Consider the following 22,435-nt stretch of genomic DNA (forward strand, 5'->3'; position numbering starts at 1 on the left):
GACACATTTGCAGTGTGTCTTCAGCAATATGGCGCCGGACAGCGCTATGGGCATGCGCGTACTCCGGTGCCAGACTCCTCCCCTGGCCTCCAGCAGAATATTACAGCGCTTGAACACAGGGAAGAAAGGTGAGTATAAATGTTTTTTCTTTTTGTATGTGTGTAGTATAAAAGGGGTGAGGGGACCACGCCTACCACGAAAGGGGGGGGTGAGGGGACCACGCCTACCACAAAAGGGGGGGTGAGGGGACCACGCATACCACAAAAGGGGGGGTGAGGGGACCACGCATACCAGGATTGGAGGAGATTATGGGTAGCAAGCCTACCAGGATTGGGGGGGGGTGAGAAGATCATGCATACCAGGATAGGGGCGGTGAGAGGACCATGCATACCAGGATTGGGGGGTGCGAGGACCATGCATACAAGGATAGGGGGATGCGAGGACCATGCATACAAGGATAGGGATAAGGGGTTACCATGCATACAAGGATTGGGGGGTGAGGGGACCATGCATACCAGGATAGGGATGAGGGGTGCCATGCACACCAGGATAGGAGGGGGAGGAAGCACATACCATGATGGGAGACCATATACCAATAAAAATGCTCGCCACCCGGACGTAGAATGGGTTCATATCATATATATATTTCCACTTAGCAGAATAGCCGCTGAAACATTTGCTGGCTTCATTAAAATCATTCCAAAACCCGACATGAAATGAATGACACATGGTTTACATACAGTAAACCATTTCATTTCATGTTTTTTTTATGTCTTTCACTAGTAATTAGATGAGGGTTTGTGTGTAAAATTTGGGAGGTGTAGGTGTTAATTTAAGGGGTTAATTTTTTGTAAAAAAATTGCGTGGGCTCCCGCGGTAATTTGTCAACCAGAGAGGTAAAGCAGGTGAGGGCAGATTTTAATAGCCTTGAGAGGGACCATTGTTTTTGGCCCTCCCCTGCCTACAAAAATCTGCCCCCAGACACCCCAGAAAAGGCGCATCTATAAGAGGCTGCGCTGAGCTGAACTAAGTCATTCTGAAATAGTTTACAGTGGGGCTGGTTGCATTAGCACCGGTCCTCATTGTAAACTATTTAACCCCTTGTGAAGGATTACAGCGTGGGACATGACTGAACGGCGGCGAGGTAAGTATATTGTTGATTTTTTTTTTTTTTTGCAGATCATGGTTTAATTTTGGAATAGCAGAGTAATAAAAATTGGTCAAAAACTTGGTGTCTTTATTTCATTAAACGACTTTGTAATTAATGTCTGTGTGTGTTTTTAAACCCTTTCATAGTCTAGGGTTAATAATGGAGAGGTGTCTTATTGACACCTCTCCATTATTAATCGGCTTTTTGGAGATGGAAATTTAAGGCTGTGTGCACACGATGCAGATTTGCAGCGGATCCGCAGCGGATTTTACTGCGCAGAAACGTTGCATATCAGCATTGTGATGTACAGTAGCCTTAAAATCAATGAAAAAAAAAAAAATCATGTTTTCAAGCTGGTGTTATTATCTCAGTAAATTAGAATACTTTATGACTTTTAGGTTTTCATTAGCTGTAAGCCATAATACTTTTTGCATTGAAGAACTGAAATTCACTTTTTGAAGATATTCTAAATTTGTGAGAAGCACCTGTATTATTCTGTATCTGTTCTTTGTGACCTGGAGTAATAATGTTATCTGTAAAATCCCTCCCTGCACTTAAACCCCCGAAATACTGCGATCAAACACGATGGTAGCATTCCAGAAGCCGGCACAGGGCTGACAGCCCCTCTGCCTTTGGATCGGAAACCCGCAGCCCGACGCGGGGTCCTGATCATTGCCATGGTGAGTGGATTTCGTCATGATGACATCCGGCTCACCAGAGCTAGGAAACTTGCTGATCATGCGCAGTGCATGATCAGCAAGTCTCTCTGTCAGTGCAGCAATGACAGCTTCTATGGCATGCAGATGCTGCTTCATTTGCCTGCTATAGAAGCGATCAGTCTGCAAAAAATGATTGTCCCATAGTGGGACTAAGTATAAAAAAGTTAGGAAAAAGTAAAAAAAAAAAAAAATAAATAAAAAAATTAAATTGTAAAAATATATTTTTAAAAATATAATAATAAAAAAGCTTATATATTCTATCTCTAAATAAATATTTGAATGAAAAAAATCTAAACAATAAAAGTACACATTTGAAATTGCTGCGTGCCCAATGACCCGACCCACTAGTTAACCCCTTTAGTGAACACCATAAGAAAAAAAACAAAAAAAAACAACAATGCTTTATCATCATACCGAGCAAAAAGTGGAATAACACGCGATCAAAAAGACGGATATAAATAAACGTGGTACCACTGAAAAAGTCATCTTGTCCCTCAAAAAACAAGCCGCCATACAGCTTCATCAGCGGAAAAATAAAAATGTTATAGCTCGCAGAATATAGTGATAGAAAAACAATTATTTTTTCTATAAGATAGCTCCAAAACATAAAAAAAAAAAAAAGGAGGTATAAATGAGGTATTTTGTGCAATAAAGAGCATCTTTTAGCATGTGACAGCTGCCAAACATAAAAACCCTCTGTAAGGGCTCTTTCACATGTCCTGATATTTCTGGTACCGGAAATATCATTGTCCGTGTGTGTAATACATGTGACAACCGTGCCGCATCAGTACCACACGGACGGTGACAGGGAAGAAGCGTTGCAGTAAGCGCTGTTCCCCGGCGTTGGGTGCTGAATACGGCTCTCATCCTTCTCCCCTGCTCTGCCGGCAATCAGCGCGAGCAGGGGAGAATGATGAGAGTTACATTTAAGTGCTAAAATAGACAGCAGGCGGCGGCTGATGGGACCAGGGGCGTATCTACAGAGGTTGTAGAGGTCGCAGCTGCGACGGGGTCCCGAAGTGATTGGGGCCCGCCCAGTCCAGCAAAGAAGCAGCCAGCTTCATGTGGGACCTGGGCTTCCATCACGTCCTGCGCCCCCTCCTCCAGCATGGACTCTGTTATTCCTCCCCCTGAACTCTGCACTCCACCCCCCAATGTCTCACAGTGACCAGTCATGGAGCTCTGTGATGAGGTCACAGGAGGGGAGGAGTCAGGGGGTCACGTGATCAGGGGCCTCAGCGTATGCAGGACAACTATGCTGTGCTGGTTGTCATGGCGCTGGATGAGGTAAGTTTATGTGTGGAGTCAGGAGGGGTTTACAGGGTGTACGGAGCGGAGCCACGCGAGGTGTACGGAGCGGAGCCGCGCGTGTGCGAGGTATACGGAGCCACGTGTATACGAGGTGTGTGGAGCAGAGTCACGCGTGTGTGAGGTTTACGGAGTGGATATGTGCGTGTATTTTGGCATGGGAGAGCCCCATTTGAAAGTTCGCACCTTTGTAGTTACGCCACTGGATGGGACTAATACTCCCATCAGTCTACCACTGCTGCTGCTAATAAAAGTGACAACAGGAGCGGCTGATGGGGGTATTCATTAGCCCCCACCTGCGCTAAAAATAAATGGAAAAAAAATGGCGTGGGTTCCCCTGTATTTTCTATAACCAGCCAGGTAAGACTCACAGCTGGGGGCTGCAATCCTCAGCTGTCAGTGGGTCGCCCTCCCAGGGCCGGTCTCTCAGAGGGGATTGTCACAGCGGCGGTGACCCGGTCCGTGGCCCTGGGCGCCCAATTAACAGGGGAAGTTAAATGGTGGAATGAAGTTAATGGAATAGTTTGTGACGCCACCTGTGGTGTTCGGCAAGTGAGATGTTAAGCCGACGCTGTGTGCAGATCCTCTGGGGCTGGTGGTGTGTTGCAGCCAAGATGGTGAAGCTTCCCACAGGTGAAGCTGTAGCCCCAGGGCAGTGTAGATGTAGGGGTAGAGGAGAGGCACAAGTGGCGCAGTAGCTGGTACCCAGATGTAGCAGTGCTGGGCGTGTTGGCACAAGAATCAATGGAGGACACCAGGGCTTGTAGTTCCAAAGCTTTACTCACAGACTGTAGTACACACAGGTGCCTGCCCCCGTACTGTGTCCTCCGGGTCAGAGGCTCAATCAACCTCCAGGTCAGATGGAATGCTCCCTTCCAACATGTGCCTTTCTGAACGTCTCCTCTTATAGCGCCTTTAAGTGTGAAGTACTCCCAGTACTGAGTTACACTGGAGTGCCTCCTGACAGATGTTCCCAAGAACTCTACTTGTACGGCAGACAGCTGTAGCCTGCTTCGGAGACTCCTTACTCCTGCTTCGGAGACTCCTTACTCCTGAGTCCTGGCTCACTATCCAAGTTGCTGTTGTGCCCCCAAGTCTTAGATGGGTGTAGTGCATTTACAGCTCACTACTCCACCGGTGTCTGCTGCAGGACCATTAGCATCCATACAACCTCGGGGACCTTGCCCCGGCCTTGCGCTTAGAACTTCTAGGCAGGGTTCTCCTCTAACCCACGTCCTCTGTTCCCTTTTACTCCTTCGTTCCGTACTAATCTCTCCTTCTCATGGAAGATCAGGTTTCTGTTCAATGTCTTTCTCCTTCTTTCCTTTCCGGTGCCAGCAGACCCAGGTCACTGAGGTCTGCTGCAGCACCTCCTTCCTCCATCCCTCTCAGGGATCTTCTTTCCTCACTCCTCTCTGAGTGACTCCCTCTGACTGACTGACCCCAAATCCTAAACCTTCCCGCTCTTTTATGTATTCTAACTCCACCCACCTCCCAGTACGTCTCGTGTTCCAAGCAGGGAGCCACCAAAGGTTCTCTGCTACACTCCAAGCAGGGAGCCGCAATGTGGCTGTGCTGAACTACTGTGTTGTGTGGGATGCAGATGTTGGAGCGTGGTCAGGAGCCTCCAACTTACCTGGATGGTGAGGCACCACACCTCAGGAGGAGGTGCAGTACCTCTGTGGCGACTGAGCCTCAGGGACGCCACATCAGCAAGGCTGGTTATCAGGAATAGAGGGGTCCTCACACTGTTTTTTTAAATTATTGATATAACCTGCATCAAACCCCGCCCCCACATTCAACGCTATCCCACGGCGGCGTCTCTCGGCCGGAGCACGCCGTCGCTCATTCACTTAGCTGCACGGCAGCAACGGAGGTTTCCCCCACCGCCCAAGGACGACGCTCCACTACATCTCCACCTCCAGCTGAACTGTGCATCTACTGGCTGCGGACACCTTGTGAAGCGCACTCTGCATACAACCAAGTGTATCCTCTAGTAACCTCTGTACACTCATCAGACTCAAGTAAGTTTTTTGCCTCTTCACACCTGCATTCCTGGCTCAATTATAGCTGCAATTTCATATGAACAACAAACAAATATATTTTCTGCAGGTGGTTTTTGGTTTATGCACCTTATCCTGGCAACCACAGTTGTTGCCTTTGTAGTTCAAATAATTATTTGTAGCGCAGGTGTTTTTTATGTTCTAGTATTGCCTTAACTTCCTAACAAAAAAAATTTTGGTTCGAAAATTGTAAAGTAGACATGTGGGAAATGTTACTTATTAAGTGTTTTGTGTGACATATGTCTGTGATTTAAGGGCATGTAAATTCAAAGTTGGAAAATTGCAAAAAAGCTTTCACAAATAAACGCAAGTCATATCAAAGAAATTTTACCACTATCATGAAGTACAATATGTCACGAGAAAACATTGTCAGAATCACCAGGATTCATGGAAGAATTCCAGAGTTATTACCTCATAAAGGGAGAGTGGTCAGAATTGTAAAAATTGGCCTGGTCATTAACATGCAAACCACCCTTGGGGGTAAAGGGGTTAATAAGTGAATACACTATATACTAAGGGACTGTGCTATGCATAATAAGTGAGTACACTATATACTATGTATAGCAGAGTCCCTTAGTATATAGTATACTCACTGTATAGCACCATCCTTAGGTTAGTTTCCTCTTTTATTAAGTATAAGTGAAACCAGCCTAAGGGACCTTTTTAAAAACTTAGGAAACCTCTGCAGGTGTTTTTAGTTAATTATTCTAATCTACTGAGATAATGACTTTTGAGTTTTCATTGGATGTACGCCATAATCATTAACAGAAATAAACACTTGAAATGGATCACTGTCTGTAATAACTATATAATATGAGTTTCACTTTTTGTATTGAAGAACTGAAATAAATTAACTTTTTGATGAGATTCTAATTTAGTGAGAAGCCCCTGTATAGTTGTACTGTGATCACTTGTAGGTTCTGCAGGAATGAGCGCCGCCATAGTTGTAATCAGAGTTACCAGTTATGTTTCGCCCCTCCTGACCTGAACCCCTAGCTACGCCTCTGGCACATGGCCTAAGAGGTCTGCACCACAGCACATGTCCAGTTTTAGGGCAGTTGCAGAAAGCCTAGATTCTTTACACTAAGAGAATTGGGACAATTATGCCAATGACACATTAATCAGAGTGTGATCCCATCCTCTTTGATGAGAAGAGGGCGAAAAAAATTTTCTCCATTCTGTCAGTCTGTGGTAATCGAACTGAACTCATATGTCATCTGAGTGCAGTCCAATGTTTTCCATGCACTCATTGATTAACATGGCCGAGCGCATTCCAAATATTAGATCAAACTCAGGGTATGCAGCCATATTTCTTTTGGATAGGCTCTGTCCAAGGTAAAAAAAAATTAATATTGGACATGTGCACGGCCCCATAGAATAACAGTGGGGCGAGTGAGATACGTTTTGTCGGATCAAGCTCAGAACTAAAATACCCTCGTCTGTGCAATCCCTTAATCTGCGTCACAGATCAAACTCGCTAAAGCAAGGCTATAGGCCATGGATAAAAAAAAGACAATACTAGTATGTTATTCATCCACCACCTGGATTTCACAGACTGATAGGAGACACTTAGGCCGGGGTCACACTAACCAACGCAAAATACGGTCAGTATTTTACATGCGTAATACGGATCAATGTCCCCTAAACAGTGCTCTATATGTCATCCGTAATCAAGGTGTGGTCGCGTATTTTGCGCATGTAAGCATCCGTATGTAATCCGTAGGGCATCCGTATGTAATCCGAATGGCGAGATTTTCTCGCAGGCTTGCAAAATGGACATATAATGGAGCCCTATGACAGGGTTTATAACAGAAACGAAAGAATAGATATAGACACATAGAATGCGTGTATATATATATATATGTATTCTATGTGTCTATATCTATTCTTTCTTTCTTTATTAAACCTGTCAGTGTGAGTTTACTGTATAGCGCACTGAATTGCCGGCTTTGCTAAAAGACACCTGGTGCGTATTTCTCGCAAGTCACATGTGTGGTCCGTGTGTAATCCGTATTTCTTGCGCACCCATAGACCTGCATTGGCGTATTACGGCCGTAGTACGCTGACAATCGCAGCATGCTGCGAGTGGCACGGAGCGTAGGATACTGAGGAGAAATATACGGCTGGTGCGAGTGACCCCATAGAGAATCATTGGTCCGTGTGTAATGCGTGCTTTTAGCGCCTCTCACTCGGCCGTATTCCTCGCCAGTGTGACCCCGGCCTTACAGTCCTGTGGTCTGGGTAATCAGGCTCCTATAACATCAAAGATGTTGCGGTTCTATAAAGGTAGGGTCACACGAGCATATATTAAAGAAAAAAAAAATTGACATACTGCGGTCTGGAAAGACGTGCTGCATGTCCGTCTCTGTGGGTGATCCGCAGGCATCTGCGGACGCATAAATGGGAACGGGGGATTGCTTGAAATCCCATCCACTCTGCTGTAACATCTGGACGCTGCACAAGTACACAGCGTCCAACCCGCAGCAACTCCGAATCGTGGGCACTTGCCCTTAGGCTATGTGCATACGCTGCGGTTTTTGCTGCGGTTCCGCTGCGATTTTGGCCCTGCAGAAACGCAGCAGATCCGCAGACATGGTACCACGTTAGCCTACGGCATTATAAATCCGCTGTGCTCACGCTGCGGTCTTTTCCATGCGGTTTTGCTGCGGTTTACAAACCGCAGCATGTCAATCGTTTGGGCGGATTCCGCAGCGGTTTCACACCTTTACCATAGCAGAGGTGTGAAACCACAGGGCAAAACCGCAGGCTAATCTGCAGGTCACTTTACCTGCAGTTTTACCTGTGAATCCGCGCAGAAAAACCCGCAGGTGAATCCGCAGCGTGTGCACATAGCCTTAGAGTTTCCTATGTTATAGAACTGTAATGTATCTGTAAATATCGGATGCTATACTGTGTCTCCGTACGGCAGCTGATTTTTTTTTTTTTTGCACACCCATAGACTTGAAAAGGTGAGTCTCATCCAATTTATGGAAGAAACTAGTGTGGCCTGCTGCGGTTCTGTCAGCAGAAACACAAGGTACATCAGACACAGGCATAAAACAGATCTGACAGGTGGGATGTGGGGAAGTGACAGCAGCGGGGCCTTTCCTGCTCTGTGATTGGTGCGCTTATAACAGTTTCTAAAGTTGTTATATTTAATGTGTGATCCCCTGATATGGGATGTGTGCACACTGTGCAGCTGATCTCTGTATATGGGAGGACGCAGCACAGACAGGCACCTGTGCACACTGTGCAGCTGATCTCTGTGTATGGGAGGACGCAGCACAGACAGGCACCTGTGCAGCTGATCTCTGTGTATGGGAGGACGCAGCACAGACAGGCACCTGTGCACACTGTGGAGCTGATCTCTGTGTATGGGAGGACGCAGCACAGACAGGCACCTGTGCAGCTGATCTCTGTGTATGGGAGGACGCAGCACAGACAGGCACCTGTGCACACTGTGGAGCTGATCTCTGTATATGGGAGGATGCAGCACAGACAGGCACCTGTGCAGCTGATCTCTGTGTATGGGAGGACGCAGCACAGACAGGCACCTGTGCAGCTGATCTCTGTGTATGGGAGGACGCAGCACAGACAGGCACCTGTGCAGCTGATCTCTGTGTATGGGAGGACGCAGCACAGACAGGCACCTGTGCAGCTGATCTCTGTGTATGGGAGGACGCAGCACAGACAGGCACCTGTGCACACTGTGGAGCTGATCTCTGTATATGGGAGGATGCAGCACAGACAGGCACCTGTGCAGCTGATCTCTGTGTATGGGAGGACGCAGCACAGACAGGCACCTGTGCAGCTGATCTCTGTGTATGGGAGGACGCAGCACAGACAGGCACCTGTGCAGCTGATCTCTGTGTATGGGAGGACGCAGCACAGACAGGCACCTGTGCACACTGTGCAGCTGATCTCTGTGTATGGGAGGACGCAGCACAGACAGGAACCTGTGCACACTGTGCAGCTGATCTCTGTATATGGGAGGATGCAGCACAGACAGGCACCTGTACAGCTGATCTCTGTGTATGGGAGGACGCAGCACAGACAGGCACCTGTGCACACTGTGCAGCTGATCTCTGTATATGGGAGGACGCAGCACAGACAGGCACCTGTGCAGCTGATCTCTGTGTATGGGAGGACGAAGCACAGACAGGCACCTGTGCACACTGTGCAGCTGATCTCTGTGTATGGGAGGACGCAGCACAGACAGGAACCTGTGCACACTGTGCAGCTGATCTCTGTGTATGGGAGGATGCAGCACAGACAGGCACCTGTGCAGCTGATCTCTGTGTATGGGAGGACGCAGCACAGACAGGCACCTGTGCAGCTGATCTCTGTGTATGGGAGGACGCAGCACAGACAGGCACCTGTGCACACTGTGCAGCTGATCTCTGTCTATGGGAGGACGCAGCACAGACAGGCACCTGTGCACACTGTGCAGCTGATCTCTGTATATGGGAGGACGCAGCACAGACAGGCACCTGTGCAGTTGATCTATGTATATGGGAGGACGCAGCACAGACAGGCACCTGTGCACACTGTGCAGCTGATCTCTGTATATGGGAGGACGCAGCACAGACAGGCACCTGTGCACACTGTGCAGCTGATCTATGTATATGGGAGGACGCAGCACAGACAGGCACCTGTGCAGCTGATCTCTGTGTATGGGAGGACGCAGCACAGACAGGCACCTGTGCACACTGTGCAGCTGATCTCTGTGTATGGGAGGACGCAGCACAGACAGGAACCTGTGCACACTGTGCAGCTGATCTCTGTATATGGGAGGATGCAGCACAGACAGGCACCTGTGCAGCTGATCTCTGTGTATGGGAGGACGCAGCACAGACAGGCACCTGTGCACACTGTGCAGATGATCTCTGTATATGGGAGGACGCAGCACAGACAGGCACCTGTGCAGTTGATCTCTGTATATGGGAGGACGCAGCACAGACAGGCACCTGTGCACACTGTGCAGCTGATCTATGTATATGGGAGGACGCAGCACAGACAGGCACCTGTGCACACTGTGCAGCTGATCTATGTATATGGGAGGACGCAGCACAGACAGGCACCTGTGCACACTGTGCAGCTGATCTATGTATATGGGAGGACGCAGCACAGACAGGCACCTGTGCACACTGTGCAGCTGATCTCTGTATATGGGAGGACGCAGCACAGACAGGCACCTGTGCACACTGTGCAGCTGATCTCTGTGTATGGGAGGACGCAGCACAGACAGGCACCTGTGCAGCTGATCTCTGTGTATGGGAGGACGCAGCACAGACAGGCACCTGTGCACACTGTGGAGCTGATCTCTGTGTATGGGAGGACGCAGCACAGACAGGCACCTGTGCAGCTGATCTCTGTGTATGGGAGGACGCAGCACAGACAGGCACCTGTGCACACTGTGGAGCTGATCTCTGTATATGGGAGGATGCAGCACAGACAGGCACCTGTGCAGCTGATCTCTGTGTATGGGAGGACGCAGCACAGACAGGCACCTGTGCAGCTGATCTCTGTGTATGGGAGGACGCAGCACAGACAGGCACCTGTGCAGCTGATCTCTGTGTATGGGAGGACGCAGCACAGACAGGCACCTGTGCAGCTGATCTCTGTGTATGGGAGGACGCAGCACAGACAGGCACCTGTGCACACTGTGGAGCTGATCTCTGTATATGGGAGGATGCAGCACAGACAGGCACCTGTGCAGCTGATCTCTGTGTATGGGAGGACGCAGCACAGACAGGCACCTGTGCAGCTGATCTCTGTGTATGGGAGGACGCAGCACAGACAGGCACCTGTGCAGCTGATCTCTGTGTATGGGAGGACGCAGCACAGACAGGCACCTGTGCACACTGTGCAGCTGATCTCTGTGTATGGGAGGACGCAGCACAGACAGGAACCTGTGCACACTGTGCAGCTGATCTCTGTATATGGGAGGATGCAGCACAGACAGGCACCTGTACAGCTGATCTCTGTGTATGGGAGGACGCAGCACAGACAGGCACCTGTGCACACTGTGCAGCTGATCTCTGTATATGGGAGGACGCAGCACAGACAGGCACCTGTGCAGCTGATCTCTGTGTATGGGAGGACGAAGCACAGACAGGCACCTGTGCACACTGTGCAGCTGATCTCTGTGTATGGGAGGACGCAGCACAGACAGGAACCTGTGCACACTGTGCAGCTGATCTCTGTGTATGGGAGGATGCAGCACAGACAGGCACCTGTGCAGCTGATCTCTGTGTATGGGAGGACGCAGCACAGACAGGCACCTGTGCAGCTGATCTCTGTGTATGGGAGGACGCAGCACAGACAGGCACCTGTGCACACTGTGCAGCTGATCTCTGTATATGGGAGGACGCAGCACAGACAGGCACCTGTGCACACTGTGCAGCTGATCTCTGTATATGGGAGGACGCAGCACAGACAGGCACCTGTGCAGTTGATCTATGTATATGGGAGGACGCAGCACAGACAGGCACCTGTGCACACTGTGCAGCTGATCTCTGTATATGGGAGGACGCAGCACAGACAGGCACCTGTGCACACTGTGCAGCTGATCTATGTATATGGGAGGACGCAGCACAGACAGGCACCTGTGCAGCTGATCTCTGTGTATGGGAGGACGCAGCACAGACAGGCACCTGTGCACACTGTGCAGCTGATCTCTGTGTATGGGAGGACGCAGCACAGACAGGAACCTGTGCACACTGTGCAGCTGATCTCTGTATATGGGAGGATGCAGCACAGACAGGCACCTGTGCAGCTGATCTCTGTGTATGGGAGGACGCAGCACAGACAGGCACCTGTGCACACTGTGCAGATGATCTCTGTATATGGGAGGACGCAGCACAGACAGGCACCTGTGCAGTTGATCTCTGTATATGGGAGGACGCAGCACAGACAGGCACCTGTGCACACTGTGCAGCTGATCTATGTATATGGGAGGACGCAGCACAGACAGGCACCTGTGCACACTGTGCAGCTGATCTATGTATATGGGAGGACGCAGCACAGACAGGCACCTGTGCACACTGTGCAGCTGATCTATGTATATGGGAGGACGCAGCACAGACAGGCACCTGTGCACACTGTGCAGCTGATCTCTGTATATGGGAGGACGCAGCACAGACAGGCACCTGTGCACACTGTGCAGCTGATCTCTGTATATGGGAGGACGCAGCACAGGCACCTGTGCACACTGTGCAGCTGATCTATGTATATGGGAGGACGCAGCACAGACAGGCACCTGTGCAGCTGATCTCTGTGTATGGGAGGACGCAGCACAGACAGGCACCTGTGCACACTGTGCAGCTGATCTATGTATATGGGAGGACGCAGCACAGACAGGCACCTGTGCACACTGTGCAGCTGATCTCTGTATATGGGAGGACGCAGCACAGACAGGCACCTGTGCAGCTGATCTCTGTATATGGGAGGACGCAGCACAGACAGGCACCTGTGCAGCTGATCTCTGTATATGGGAGGACGCAGCACAGACAGGCACCTGTGCACACTGTGCAGCTGATCTCTGTATATGGGAGGACGCAGCACAGACAGGCACCTGTGCACACTGTGCAGCTGATCTATGTATATGGGAGGACGCAGCACAGACAGGCACCTGTGCAGCTGATCTCTGTGTATGGGAGGACGCAGCACAGACAGGCACCTGTGCAGCTGATCTCTGTGTATGGGAGGACGCAGCACAGACAGGCACCTGTGCACACTGTGCAGCTGATCTCTGTATATGGGAGGACGCAGCACAGACAGGCACCTGTGCACACTGTGCAGCTGATCTCTGTATATGGGAGGACGCAGCACAGACAGGCACCTGTGCACACTGTGCAGCTGATCTCTGTATATGGGAGGACGCAGCACAGACAGGCACCTGTGCACGTCTCACGTAACATCAGAGGGAGGACCGGCAGCAGCTCATAAACGGCGGGTGGGGATGACAGGGTTAAGGATCAGCCCCTGCACTGATCTCCCACCGTCCATGATGACCACCTGTGACAGACATAGCAGAGCACCGAGCTGTCAGCGGGACACCTGTCACGTTGTCACAGAGCAGCCCGTGCACCGCTACGTGCCCTGCTCCCAGCCCCGCCGTCCCGGTGCCTCACCCCCGATCTCCCCTCTTACCATTTCTGTTCCGGCGGAAAAGGAAGACACAGGTGACAACGACAGAGGTGAGAATGGAACCAGCACTTCACCGGCGGCGCCCCGCCCACTCGTAGTACGCCCCGCCCTTCAGTGCACCTGCCGTGTGCTCAGTCACACCCCTTTACGGAAGCCACGCCCATTCATCCTGGGACCCTAGCAACCTCACACGGATTGTGAGCGGCTCCTAGTAACAAGGTGACCCGGCCGCGCCCTCATTCCCCGCCTAACAACACCCACTTCCTTGTACCACGCACGGGTGTACACGGCCTCTCCCTGGGGTCAATGTGAGGACTGGGGCATAAAATCCCAGCTGAGCAGTGCGGCAGGTGTCTGTGCTGAGAGCCTTTGTGTATGGGCAGGTGAGATGCAGTGTCCTGATGTGTACACGATTACATGCCATACATACCACGGAACGGACGGCCATGATAGGAGCAATGTGGGCTGAGAACGCTGCTGCCTTTATGGGAAAAATCACATGGCGCTATTAGGTCGTAGCTTTGTAGTGATTACCGTAATATTGCACCCTACCGTGCGGATACACCGGAGATGGCTCATAGTTAGGTCCAGGCTGGGGATACACCGTGCGATACACTGGAGACGGCACAAAGATCCAGGCTGGGGCCACACCGTGCGATACACCGGAGACGGCACATAGTCAGGTCCAGGCTGGGGCCACACCGTGCTTACACCGGAGACGGCTCATAGTCAGAGGTCTAGGCTGTGGCCACACCGTGCGATACACCGGAGACGGCACATAGGTCCAGGCTGGGGCCACACCGTGCTTCCACCGGAGACGGCTCATAGTCAGGTCCAGGCTGGGGCCACACCGTGCGATACACCAGAGACGGCGCATAGTCAGGTCCAGGCTGGGGCTACTCCATGCGATACACCCGAGACGGCTCATAGTCAGGTCCAGGCTGGGGCCACACCGTGCGATACACCGGAGACGGCTCATAGTCAGGTCCAGGCTGGGGCCACTCCGTGCGATACACCGGAGACGGCTAATAGTCAGGTCCAGGCTGGGGCCACTCCGTGCGATACACCGGAGACGGCTCATAGTCAGGTCCAGGCTGGGGCCACACTGTGCGATACACCGGAGACTGCTCATAGTCAGGTCCAGGCTGGGGCCACTCCGTGCGATACACCGGAGACGGCTCATAGTCAGGTCCAGGCTGGGGCCACTCCGTGCGATACACCGGAGACGGCTCATAGTCAGGTCCAGGCTGGGGCCACTCCGTGCGATACACCGGAGACGGCTCATAGGTCCAGGCTGGGGCCACTCCGTGCGATACACCGGAGACGGCTCATAGTCAGGTCCAGGCTGGGGCCACTCCGTGCGATACACCCGAGACGGCTCATAGTCAGGTCCAGGTTGGGGCCACACTGTGCGATACACCGGAGACTGCTCATAGTCATGTCCAGGCTGGGGCCACACCGTGCGGATACACCAGGAATGGCACACGTCCTGGTCCAAGATAGAACGACACCCTGCGTATACGTCGGGGACGTCACATATTTAGGTCCAGGCTGGGATGACACCATGCGGATACACCGGGGAGGGCACATGTTCAGGTCCAAGCTGGGGCCACACCGTGCTGATACACCAGGGATGACACATATTCAGGTCCAGGCTGGGGACACACCGTGCAGATACAATGGGGACCGCACAAGTCCAGGCTGGGGCGACACCGTGCAAATATATGGGAGAAAGCTCATGTTCAGGTCCAGGCTGGGGCCACATTGTGCGATTACACCGAGGATGTCACATATTCAGGACCAGGCTGGGGCCACACCGTGCGGATACATCGGGGACAGCACAAGTCCAGGCTGGGGCGACACCGTGCAAATATACGGGGAAAGCTCATGTTCAGGTCCAGGCTGGGGCCACATTGTGCGTTTACACCGGGGACGGCACATATTCAGGTCCAGGCTGGGGACACACCGTGCGGATACAATGGGGACCGCACAAGTCCAGGCTGGGGCGACACCGTGCAAATATACGGGGGAAAGCTCATGTTCAGGTCCAGGCTGGGGCCACATTGTGCGTTTACACCGAGGATGTCACATATTCAGGACCAAGCTGGGGCCACACCGTGCGGATACATCGGGTACAGCACATGTTCATGTCCAGGCTGGGGCCACACCGTGCGGATACACCGGAGATGGCACATATTCAGGTCCAGGCTCGCGGACATGTTAGGGGGTTAAGTTAATAATGTTCATTGTTTTAGTCATTACTTTTTGCTAACTGGTATAGCTACATGTTACATGTAGTACCCCATGTATGATATGGTACTGCTACCTCTTCTGGTCTATTAACAGTGCCTTGTCTTCATGTTTTATTGTTCTTACTTGCACATAGTTGTGATAATCTTCACTGCATTTCATGTACAGTATAGGGAAAGTGTAGTGTTCTTGTTTAGACACTAGAGGGGGGCACTCTAGTATACAGAACAGTTAACAGAGAGTATAGGGTTAAGTGTAGGAGGGGCTGCCGAGGGTTAAGGTTAAAGCCGAAAGAAAGTTAGACAGGGCCAGGGTGCCCGAAGTGTCCATATGGGCTATAAGCCCAGGATGGCTCGGCAGCCACGCAACGTTAAGCAGCAACAGCCCACGTTATTTACGGCCACTGGGCATCATTGCACTTGGCCAGAACAGTAGAAGGAAGATGTGGCGACTCATCGCCTGGGCGAAAGCCTTTAGGGCAGAATTCAGTTGGAGTGAGGAAAAGAACGAAGTTGAAGCTTCGCAGGGAACAGTACAGACGTGCCGGATGCTTTTCCAGAGGCAACTAAACCGGGTGACGGACGATTTCAAGTCTGGGGTGAAACAGGCAGAAGGAATTGTCATCATGGCAAGGTTAGGCCAGGAAGAAACTGGGAAGCAGTCTAAGACGGTCTGGTCCGGACGTGTGCCATATGGAAGCGTCCGCACAGTAGGGAGTGCTGATGAAACAAGTGAAGCTGAATGTGTATCCCATGATGTGCCAACTGTGGATATAATGTCTGAAGTTAAAAGTAAAGAAAACGTTCAAGTTACCCTGGACTGTGTCTCCATTACTGGGGTTTACCTCGGAGAGGGCTCCTCGCCGCTTGGGAAGTGCCCAGGGGGGACCCAAACGTGAAGACGCAGGTATGCTGAGCAGGTGGGGACACAGATGCTTCAGTGTCTCTGGCCACGACTATAGTCCTGGCCTCCCCTTACAGATACATCAGGGATGGCTCATATTCAGGTCCCGGTTGGGGCTACACCGTGCGGATGCATTGGGGACAGCACATATTCAGGCTGGGATGACACTGTGCGGATGCATCGGGGACTGCACTGGGCGGATACACCAGGGGCAGAACATATTCAGGTCTAGGCTGGGGCCACACCGTGCGGATACACCTAGGACGACATGTATTCAGGTCCAGGCTGGGATGACACCGTACAGATAGACCCTGGGATGGCACACGTTCAGGTCCAGGCTGGGGTGACATGTTTTGCAGAGCCGAGATCACTGTGTGCCACTGACATATTCCAGCATAGTGGAGGTGAATGCGGTTACATTGTCACTCGAGAGTTGCCATGACGTGCAAGGTGCAAAGAGTTGGTGTCACAGCGCTGTCCGGCACGCTCCTGCCCCTCGGCGCGTCCCCGCGCCCGGCCTTCGGCGCCGGGTTCCTGCCCACAGCGCTCAGCCTCCTGGGTAGCTGACGCGCTAGGCCCCGCCCCCAAGATGGCGGTGCCCACCGCTACATATGCCCGGCGTCAGTCCTGGTAAGACGCCTGAGTATCTCATGCGGTGACGCTGTCCGCAGCTTCGCTCTCTGTGTCCTCAGGCCCCTCTTGTCCTCTGTCACTGCTGCCTGTTTTACCGTGGTTCCACCTGCCTAACCTCGGTCTGCTTTTCTGTGCTCTGCCCTCCCTGTCTCCCTGGTGCTTTCCCTCCTCTGTCCTGCTACCTATTTCCCTCTCCGTCTCGGTTATTTGCTGTACAGCCTGTATTCATTTGTTTGCTTTACATCTACAGCCTCCGTTCCTGTGCGCCCCTGGGTCCCCGGTTCCACACCCACTGGGTTACTGCCTCTCCCTATACGCTGCCTCCTGTTCTCCTACCTCAGTCGTCCCTTTGGTTCCGGCTGTCACGGCTCTATCCCCGGGAGGTCTGTCCCTAACACTCCCTGTATAGGGGGTGGTCCTCACCTGGGCACCCGCCTCTGGGGGCTCTGGAGCCGTGACCCAGAGGGTCCACTTCCAGGTACTCCTTTGCTTTTCCGCCACACCGTAACAGTTGGAACCAGTTGGATTTTTTACGACTTGCGTGACGCGGCCATAATACAACCATGTTCCCCTGCAGTGGTGTTACGCGATGTGGCAGCAGTCTAGCAGCCACACTGTCTGGGCCACGTTTCGCCAGCCTTGTTAGTCAGCATTCACACATATATGGCTACCGTCTGAGAGAAACTGACCAGTCTTTTCTCGGGTGCCATCCTAGCTGTTTCCTAGTTGCATCCGTATTTATTTTCACTGATACAGGTAGACTATCAACTCTTTTCAGCCACTGACTCTTAACAATGAAACAGTTAATGGATGAAACGTAGTGCCTCTGTGCTGTCTCGGAGTCCAGCATTCTCCCACCATTGGTAGGATTTCTCCATGTCAGCCACCTCCATTATCTGTCGATGGTACATCCCATGCAGCTGCTTGTCTTGCCATGGCACTTCATGCTCCTGTTCTTCCTTTCAGATCTGCTGTTGCCGCTGCCTTAGGCTTTCTCTCAGCATCTCATCTTTTGGTGCCATTTTTCTGATGTATTCCTCGATACTCCTTGTTTCTTCCGTGTTTCATTCCTCGATACTCCTTGTCTCAAGCCTCGACCACCCTCCTTTCTGATGGTATACAATCTTTTGATGCTAGACTTAGGCCATGTGCACACGCTGCGGTTTTGCTGCGGTTTTGCTGCGGTTTTGGCCCTGCAGAACTGCAGCAGTTCCGCAGACATGATACAGTACCATGTTAGCCTATGGGTTTTCAAAACCGCAGTGCTCACGCTGCGGTTTTTTACCTGCGGAAAAGCTGCGTTTTTTTTTCCGCAGCATGTCAATTGTTTCTGCGGATTCTGCTGCGGTTTCACACCTTTAACATAGTAGAGGTGTGAAACCGCAGGCCAAACCGCAGCAAAACCGCAGGTCACTTTACCTGCGGTTCCACAGGAAAAAACCCGCAGGTGAATCTGCAATGTGTGCACATACCCTAAGGGTGTAGACCTCCATGCATCGTGAGGAGCTTTCGTGTCTTCACATGTGCAGCTTCCATCTCTTCTTTTGGCCATGGCACCCTATGCCAATAGGGTATCTGATAACTGGCAGGGCATATGTATTGATGGCGCAGATTTTATTCTTCCCTTTGAGCTGGCTCTTCAGGACCTGTCGTACCCTTTGATGGTATTTGGATGTTGCTGCTTTCCTTGCCTCCTCATCATGGTTACCATATCCCTGTGGGATGCTGAGGTACTTGTAGCATATCTGCTATGTGCCCTGATGAAGGCTAATTTTATGTATAGCCGAAACGCGTTGTGTTTTTATGTCTAACAATAAACTGGATATTCCTTGAAATATTCGGAGTGATTACTGAATCAGCCGGAAGCGCTCCTTGACAAACTGGAAATCCTTTTCTGCATGTGCCCTACTGGTAATTCAACTCCATCAGTCTTGACTACCTTGCCTCTCTTTATTACCAGCCGGCCGCACTTCTCCAGTCCGAAGAACATCCCGATGTCTTCACTGTAGATCCTTGTCAGGTGGATCAGTGAATTGATGTCATGTTCGTTTTTCGCGTGCAGCTTGATGTCACCCATGTAGAGGAGGTGACTGATGGTGCTTCCACTCTTGAACTTGTATCCATAGCCAGACTCTGTAATTATCTGACTGAGGGGGTTCAAGCATATGCAGAACAGCATTGGGGACAGGGCATCACCTTGGTGTATGCCAAATTTGATAGCCACTTGTGCTGGTTGTCTTGAGTTGACTTCCAATGTTGTTTTCCATAGCCCCATTGAGTATCTGCTGAAGGTTCTTAATTTCCTGTTGACATTGTATAGAGCCATGCATTCATAGATCCATGTGTGTGGCATTGAGTCATAGGCTTTCTTGTAGTCAATCCGGGTTGTGCAGAGATGGGTCTGTCTGGATCTTGAGTCTTGAGCAACTGCTCTATCTACTAGGAGTTGGTGCTTAGAGCCTTTGGTGTTGGTCCCAATGCCTTTCTGTGCTGGATTCATGTACTGGTCCATATGGTTCTGCAGCTAGGTGGCTATGATGCCTGACAGGAGTTTCCATGTTGTCGTAAGGCAGGTTATTGGGTGGTAGTTGAATGGAACTGTTCCTTAATGAGGCTCCTTCATGATCAGCACTGTTCTAACTTATGTTAGCCAACATGGGTGGTTGGCTGCTTCTAGCAGTTGGTTCATCTGCTTTGGCATGCGTTCATGTACAGCTGTTAGTTTCTTTAGCCAGTAGGAGTGGATCATGTCTGGGCCAGGTGCTGTCCAGCTCTTCATGTTCTTGACCCACTGTTGGACAGCTGCTTCTGTAATGGTGACTGGTACTTGCTCTAGGTGGTTGCTGTGTTTCATTCTCCGATATTGCAGCCACATTGCACTGATGTTGTGTGTTTTTTCCTTGTCCCATATGTCCCTCCAGAATTGTTCAGTCTCTGCTATTGGTGGAGTTGCTGCTTTTGTGCTGATGTTCTGTAGTTGAGAGTACACTTTGGATGGTTCTTTGGAGAACAGGGCATTTATCTTCTTGGCCTCAGCTTCTCTAGTGAATCTCTCTAGTCTTGCAGCGAGGGCTGTGAGCCTTTGCTTAGCAGTCTCTAGAGCTTCAGTTGGGGTCAGGTCTTTGTACTTGTCCAGCTTGGTCTTATTCTGATCTTTACACCTTTCTGTATTTCTGATAGTTGGCTGACTTCCCTTCATGTCACCTTGATCTTTGTCTCCAGCCTTCTTTTCCAAGGGGGGCACATACTTCTGTTCTTGCTGGTTGTATATACAAGCATTTCCATGATTGCTGAGGCAGTAACATAGATCAGCTTATTAGTTTGAGGTATGATGGTGGTAGGTGTTGATGCAAGTGCTCTATTGGCATCTTCTAGCATACTGTCTGGTGGTGTTTCTTTTCTAAGCCTTGACAGTCGATCTCTGGTATTGATGGTATTTAGTTTATCTAATATCGTTTCAGATCAGCTGCAGAGCTCTCTAGTTGCAGGAGTAGATCAGGATTTTCAGGGGATATATATATATATATATATATATATATATATACTATATATATATATATATATATATATTATATATATATAATGTATGAGGGGCGATCCAAAAGTAATGACAATCGGTTATTTCTATTGCACACAGAAATTAAAATAAAATGTTTTCTTCTCTCTTAGGTACCCACTAGTCCAGGAAAAAAAAATCACTTAAATAGGCCACAATTCCGAGGAGCTACATTCATTTGAATATGAACTGCCAAGGAGTGAACATCAAAATGGGAAAAAAACGAGCTCAGAGCTGTCATCAAATACCTCTGCTTGAAAAAAATGTCTACCAAAGACATACACAGCGACTTGGTGGAAACATTGGGGGACTCTTCCCTCCATATTCCACAGTTGCATGCTGGGCCAAGGAATTTAAGCTGGGAAGAACATCGACGGAAGATGAACATCGCGAAGGACGCCCATCCACGTCCCTCAGCAAAGAAAACGTGAACAAAGTTGAAGAAGTTGTGTTGGCAGATCGAAGAGTGACTATCAGGCATGTAGCTGAGGTCACAGGGATCTCATATGGCAGTATTCAAAGAATCCTTGCAAAAGAATTGCATATGAGAAAGGTCTCCGCGCGTTGGGTGCCAAAAATGTTAACCGACGAGCAAAAGAAGAAACGAGTTGACATTTCAATAGCAAATCTCGAAAAGTTCCAAGCAGACAGGGAGAATTTTTTGTCACGTTTTTTGACCATGGAGGAGACCTGGATCCACCACTTTGATCCCGAAACTAAACAACAATCGATGACATGGAAACGAGCCGACGAACCGGCGCCGAAGAAATTCAAAGTGTCAAGCTCAGCAGGGAAGGTTATGGCGTCCGTTTTTTGGGACGCTGAAGGAATTATTATGGTGGACTATTTGGAGAAAGGAGCCACTATTACGGGCTCCTACTACGCAGAACAAATAAGAAGATTGCGGGAGGCTATCAAGGAGAAAAGGCGCGGCAAACTGCGAGCTGGAGTGCTGTTTCACCAAGATAACGCACCGGCTCACAAAGCTGCAGTTGCCATGGCTACCATTCAAGAAGCGGGCTTTGAACTGGTGGAACACCCCCCCCCCCCCCTATTCGCCAGATCTAGTCCCCAGTGACTTCTTTCTCTTTCCTCGGCTCAAGGAACACCTCCGGGGCAAGAAATTTGACTACACTAGCGACATGATAACTGTCGTTGGGGAGTTTTTTGAGGGTCAAGATCAAGAATTTTTTTCGAAGGGAATTCTAAGTTTAGAAAAGAGATGGACTAAATGTATAGACTTGTTAGGAGACTATGTAGAAAAATGAAATTTTTTTTTTTTACTATATTCATTGTGTTTATTATTGATTATCATTACTTTTGGATCGCCCCTCGTATAATCTTGGAAGAAAAATTAATCCTCTTCGTCAGGCAGGCGCCTGCGGTGGCACCTGTGCTGCAGCATGATCGCATATCTAATATGTGTGTAATTCATTTGTTTGCGGTTATCCAGAAATTTATAAAAAAATATTCATTTAAAAATGGCGCCGGCCGCACCTGCGCAGTAGCAGCTATTGGATCACCAATAGATGTTACTATGCAGGTGTGGCCAGCGCCATTTTCAAATGGATTTTTTTTTTTCATGAATTTCAGGATAACCTCAAACAAATGAATTACATACAACTGAAAATAAAGATTAAACGACAACCACAAGACGGATTTCCTCAACCAAGGTATCATTGTAATCAGTATAACGGCGCCA

At 50.1% G+C, this 22,435-nt stretch overlaps 1 protein-coding gene and 1 long non-coding RNA gene across 2 annotated transcripts in view; one reads left to right on the forward strand and one right to left on the reverse strand.

Moving 5' to 3' along the window:
- Positions 1 to 13,544, reverse strand: part of AP1S3 (adaptor related protein complex 1 subunit sigma 3) — a 79,000-nt gene extending 65,456 nt beyond the window's left edge. The window contains exon 1 of the mRNA XM_073581144.1: positions 13,395 to 13,544. Within this exon, the coding sequence (XP_073437245.1) occupies positions 13,395 to 13,397 (3 nt within the window). The 5' untranslated portion in view covers positions 13,398 to 13,544. The remainder of the gene's footprint in view (positions 1 to 13,394) is intronic.
- A 92-nt stretch (positions 13,545 to 13,636) lies between these two features.
- LOC141095364 (uncharacterized) lies at positions 13,637 to 22,014 on the forward strand. The gene is made up of 2 exons (XR_012233363.1): positions 13,637 to 13,774; positions 20,847 to 22,014. It is a non-coding gene; the product is annotated as an uncharacterized lncRNA (long non-coding RNA).
- Positions 22,015 to 22,435: the final 421 nt, after the last annotated feature.

This window comes from Dendrobates tinctorius, unplaced genomic scaffold (genome assembly GCF_039654945.1).
Source record: "Dendrobates tinctorius isolate UK_male_01 unplaced genomic scaffold, ASM3965494v1 ptg000069l, whole genome shotgun sequence".
Lineage (NCBI taxonomy): Eukaryota > Metazoa > Chordata > Amphibia > Anura > Dendrobatidae > Dendrobates > Dendrobates tinctorius.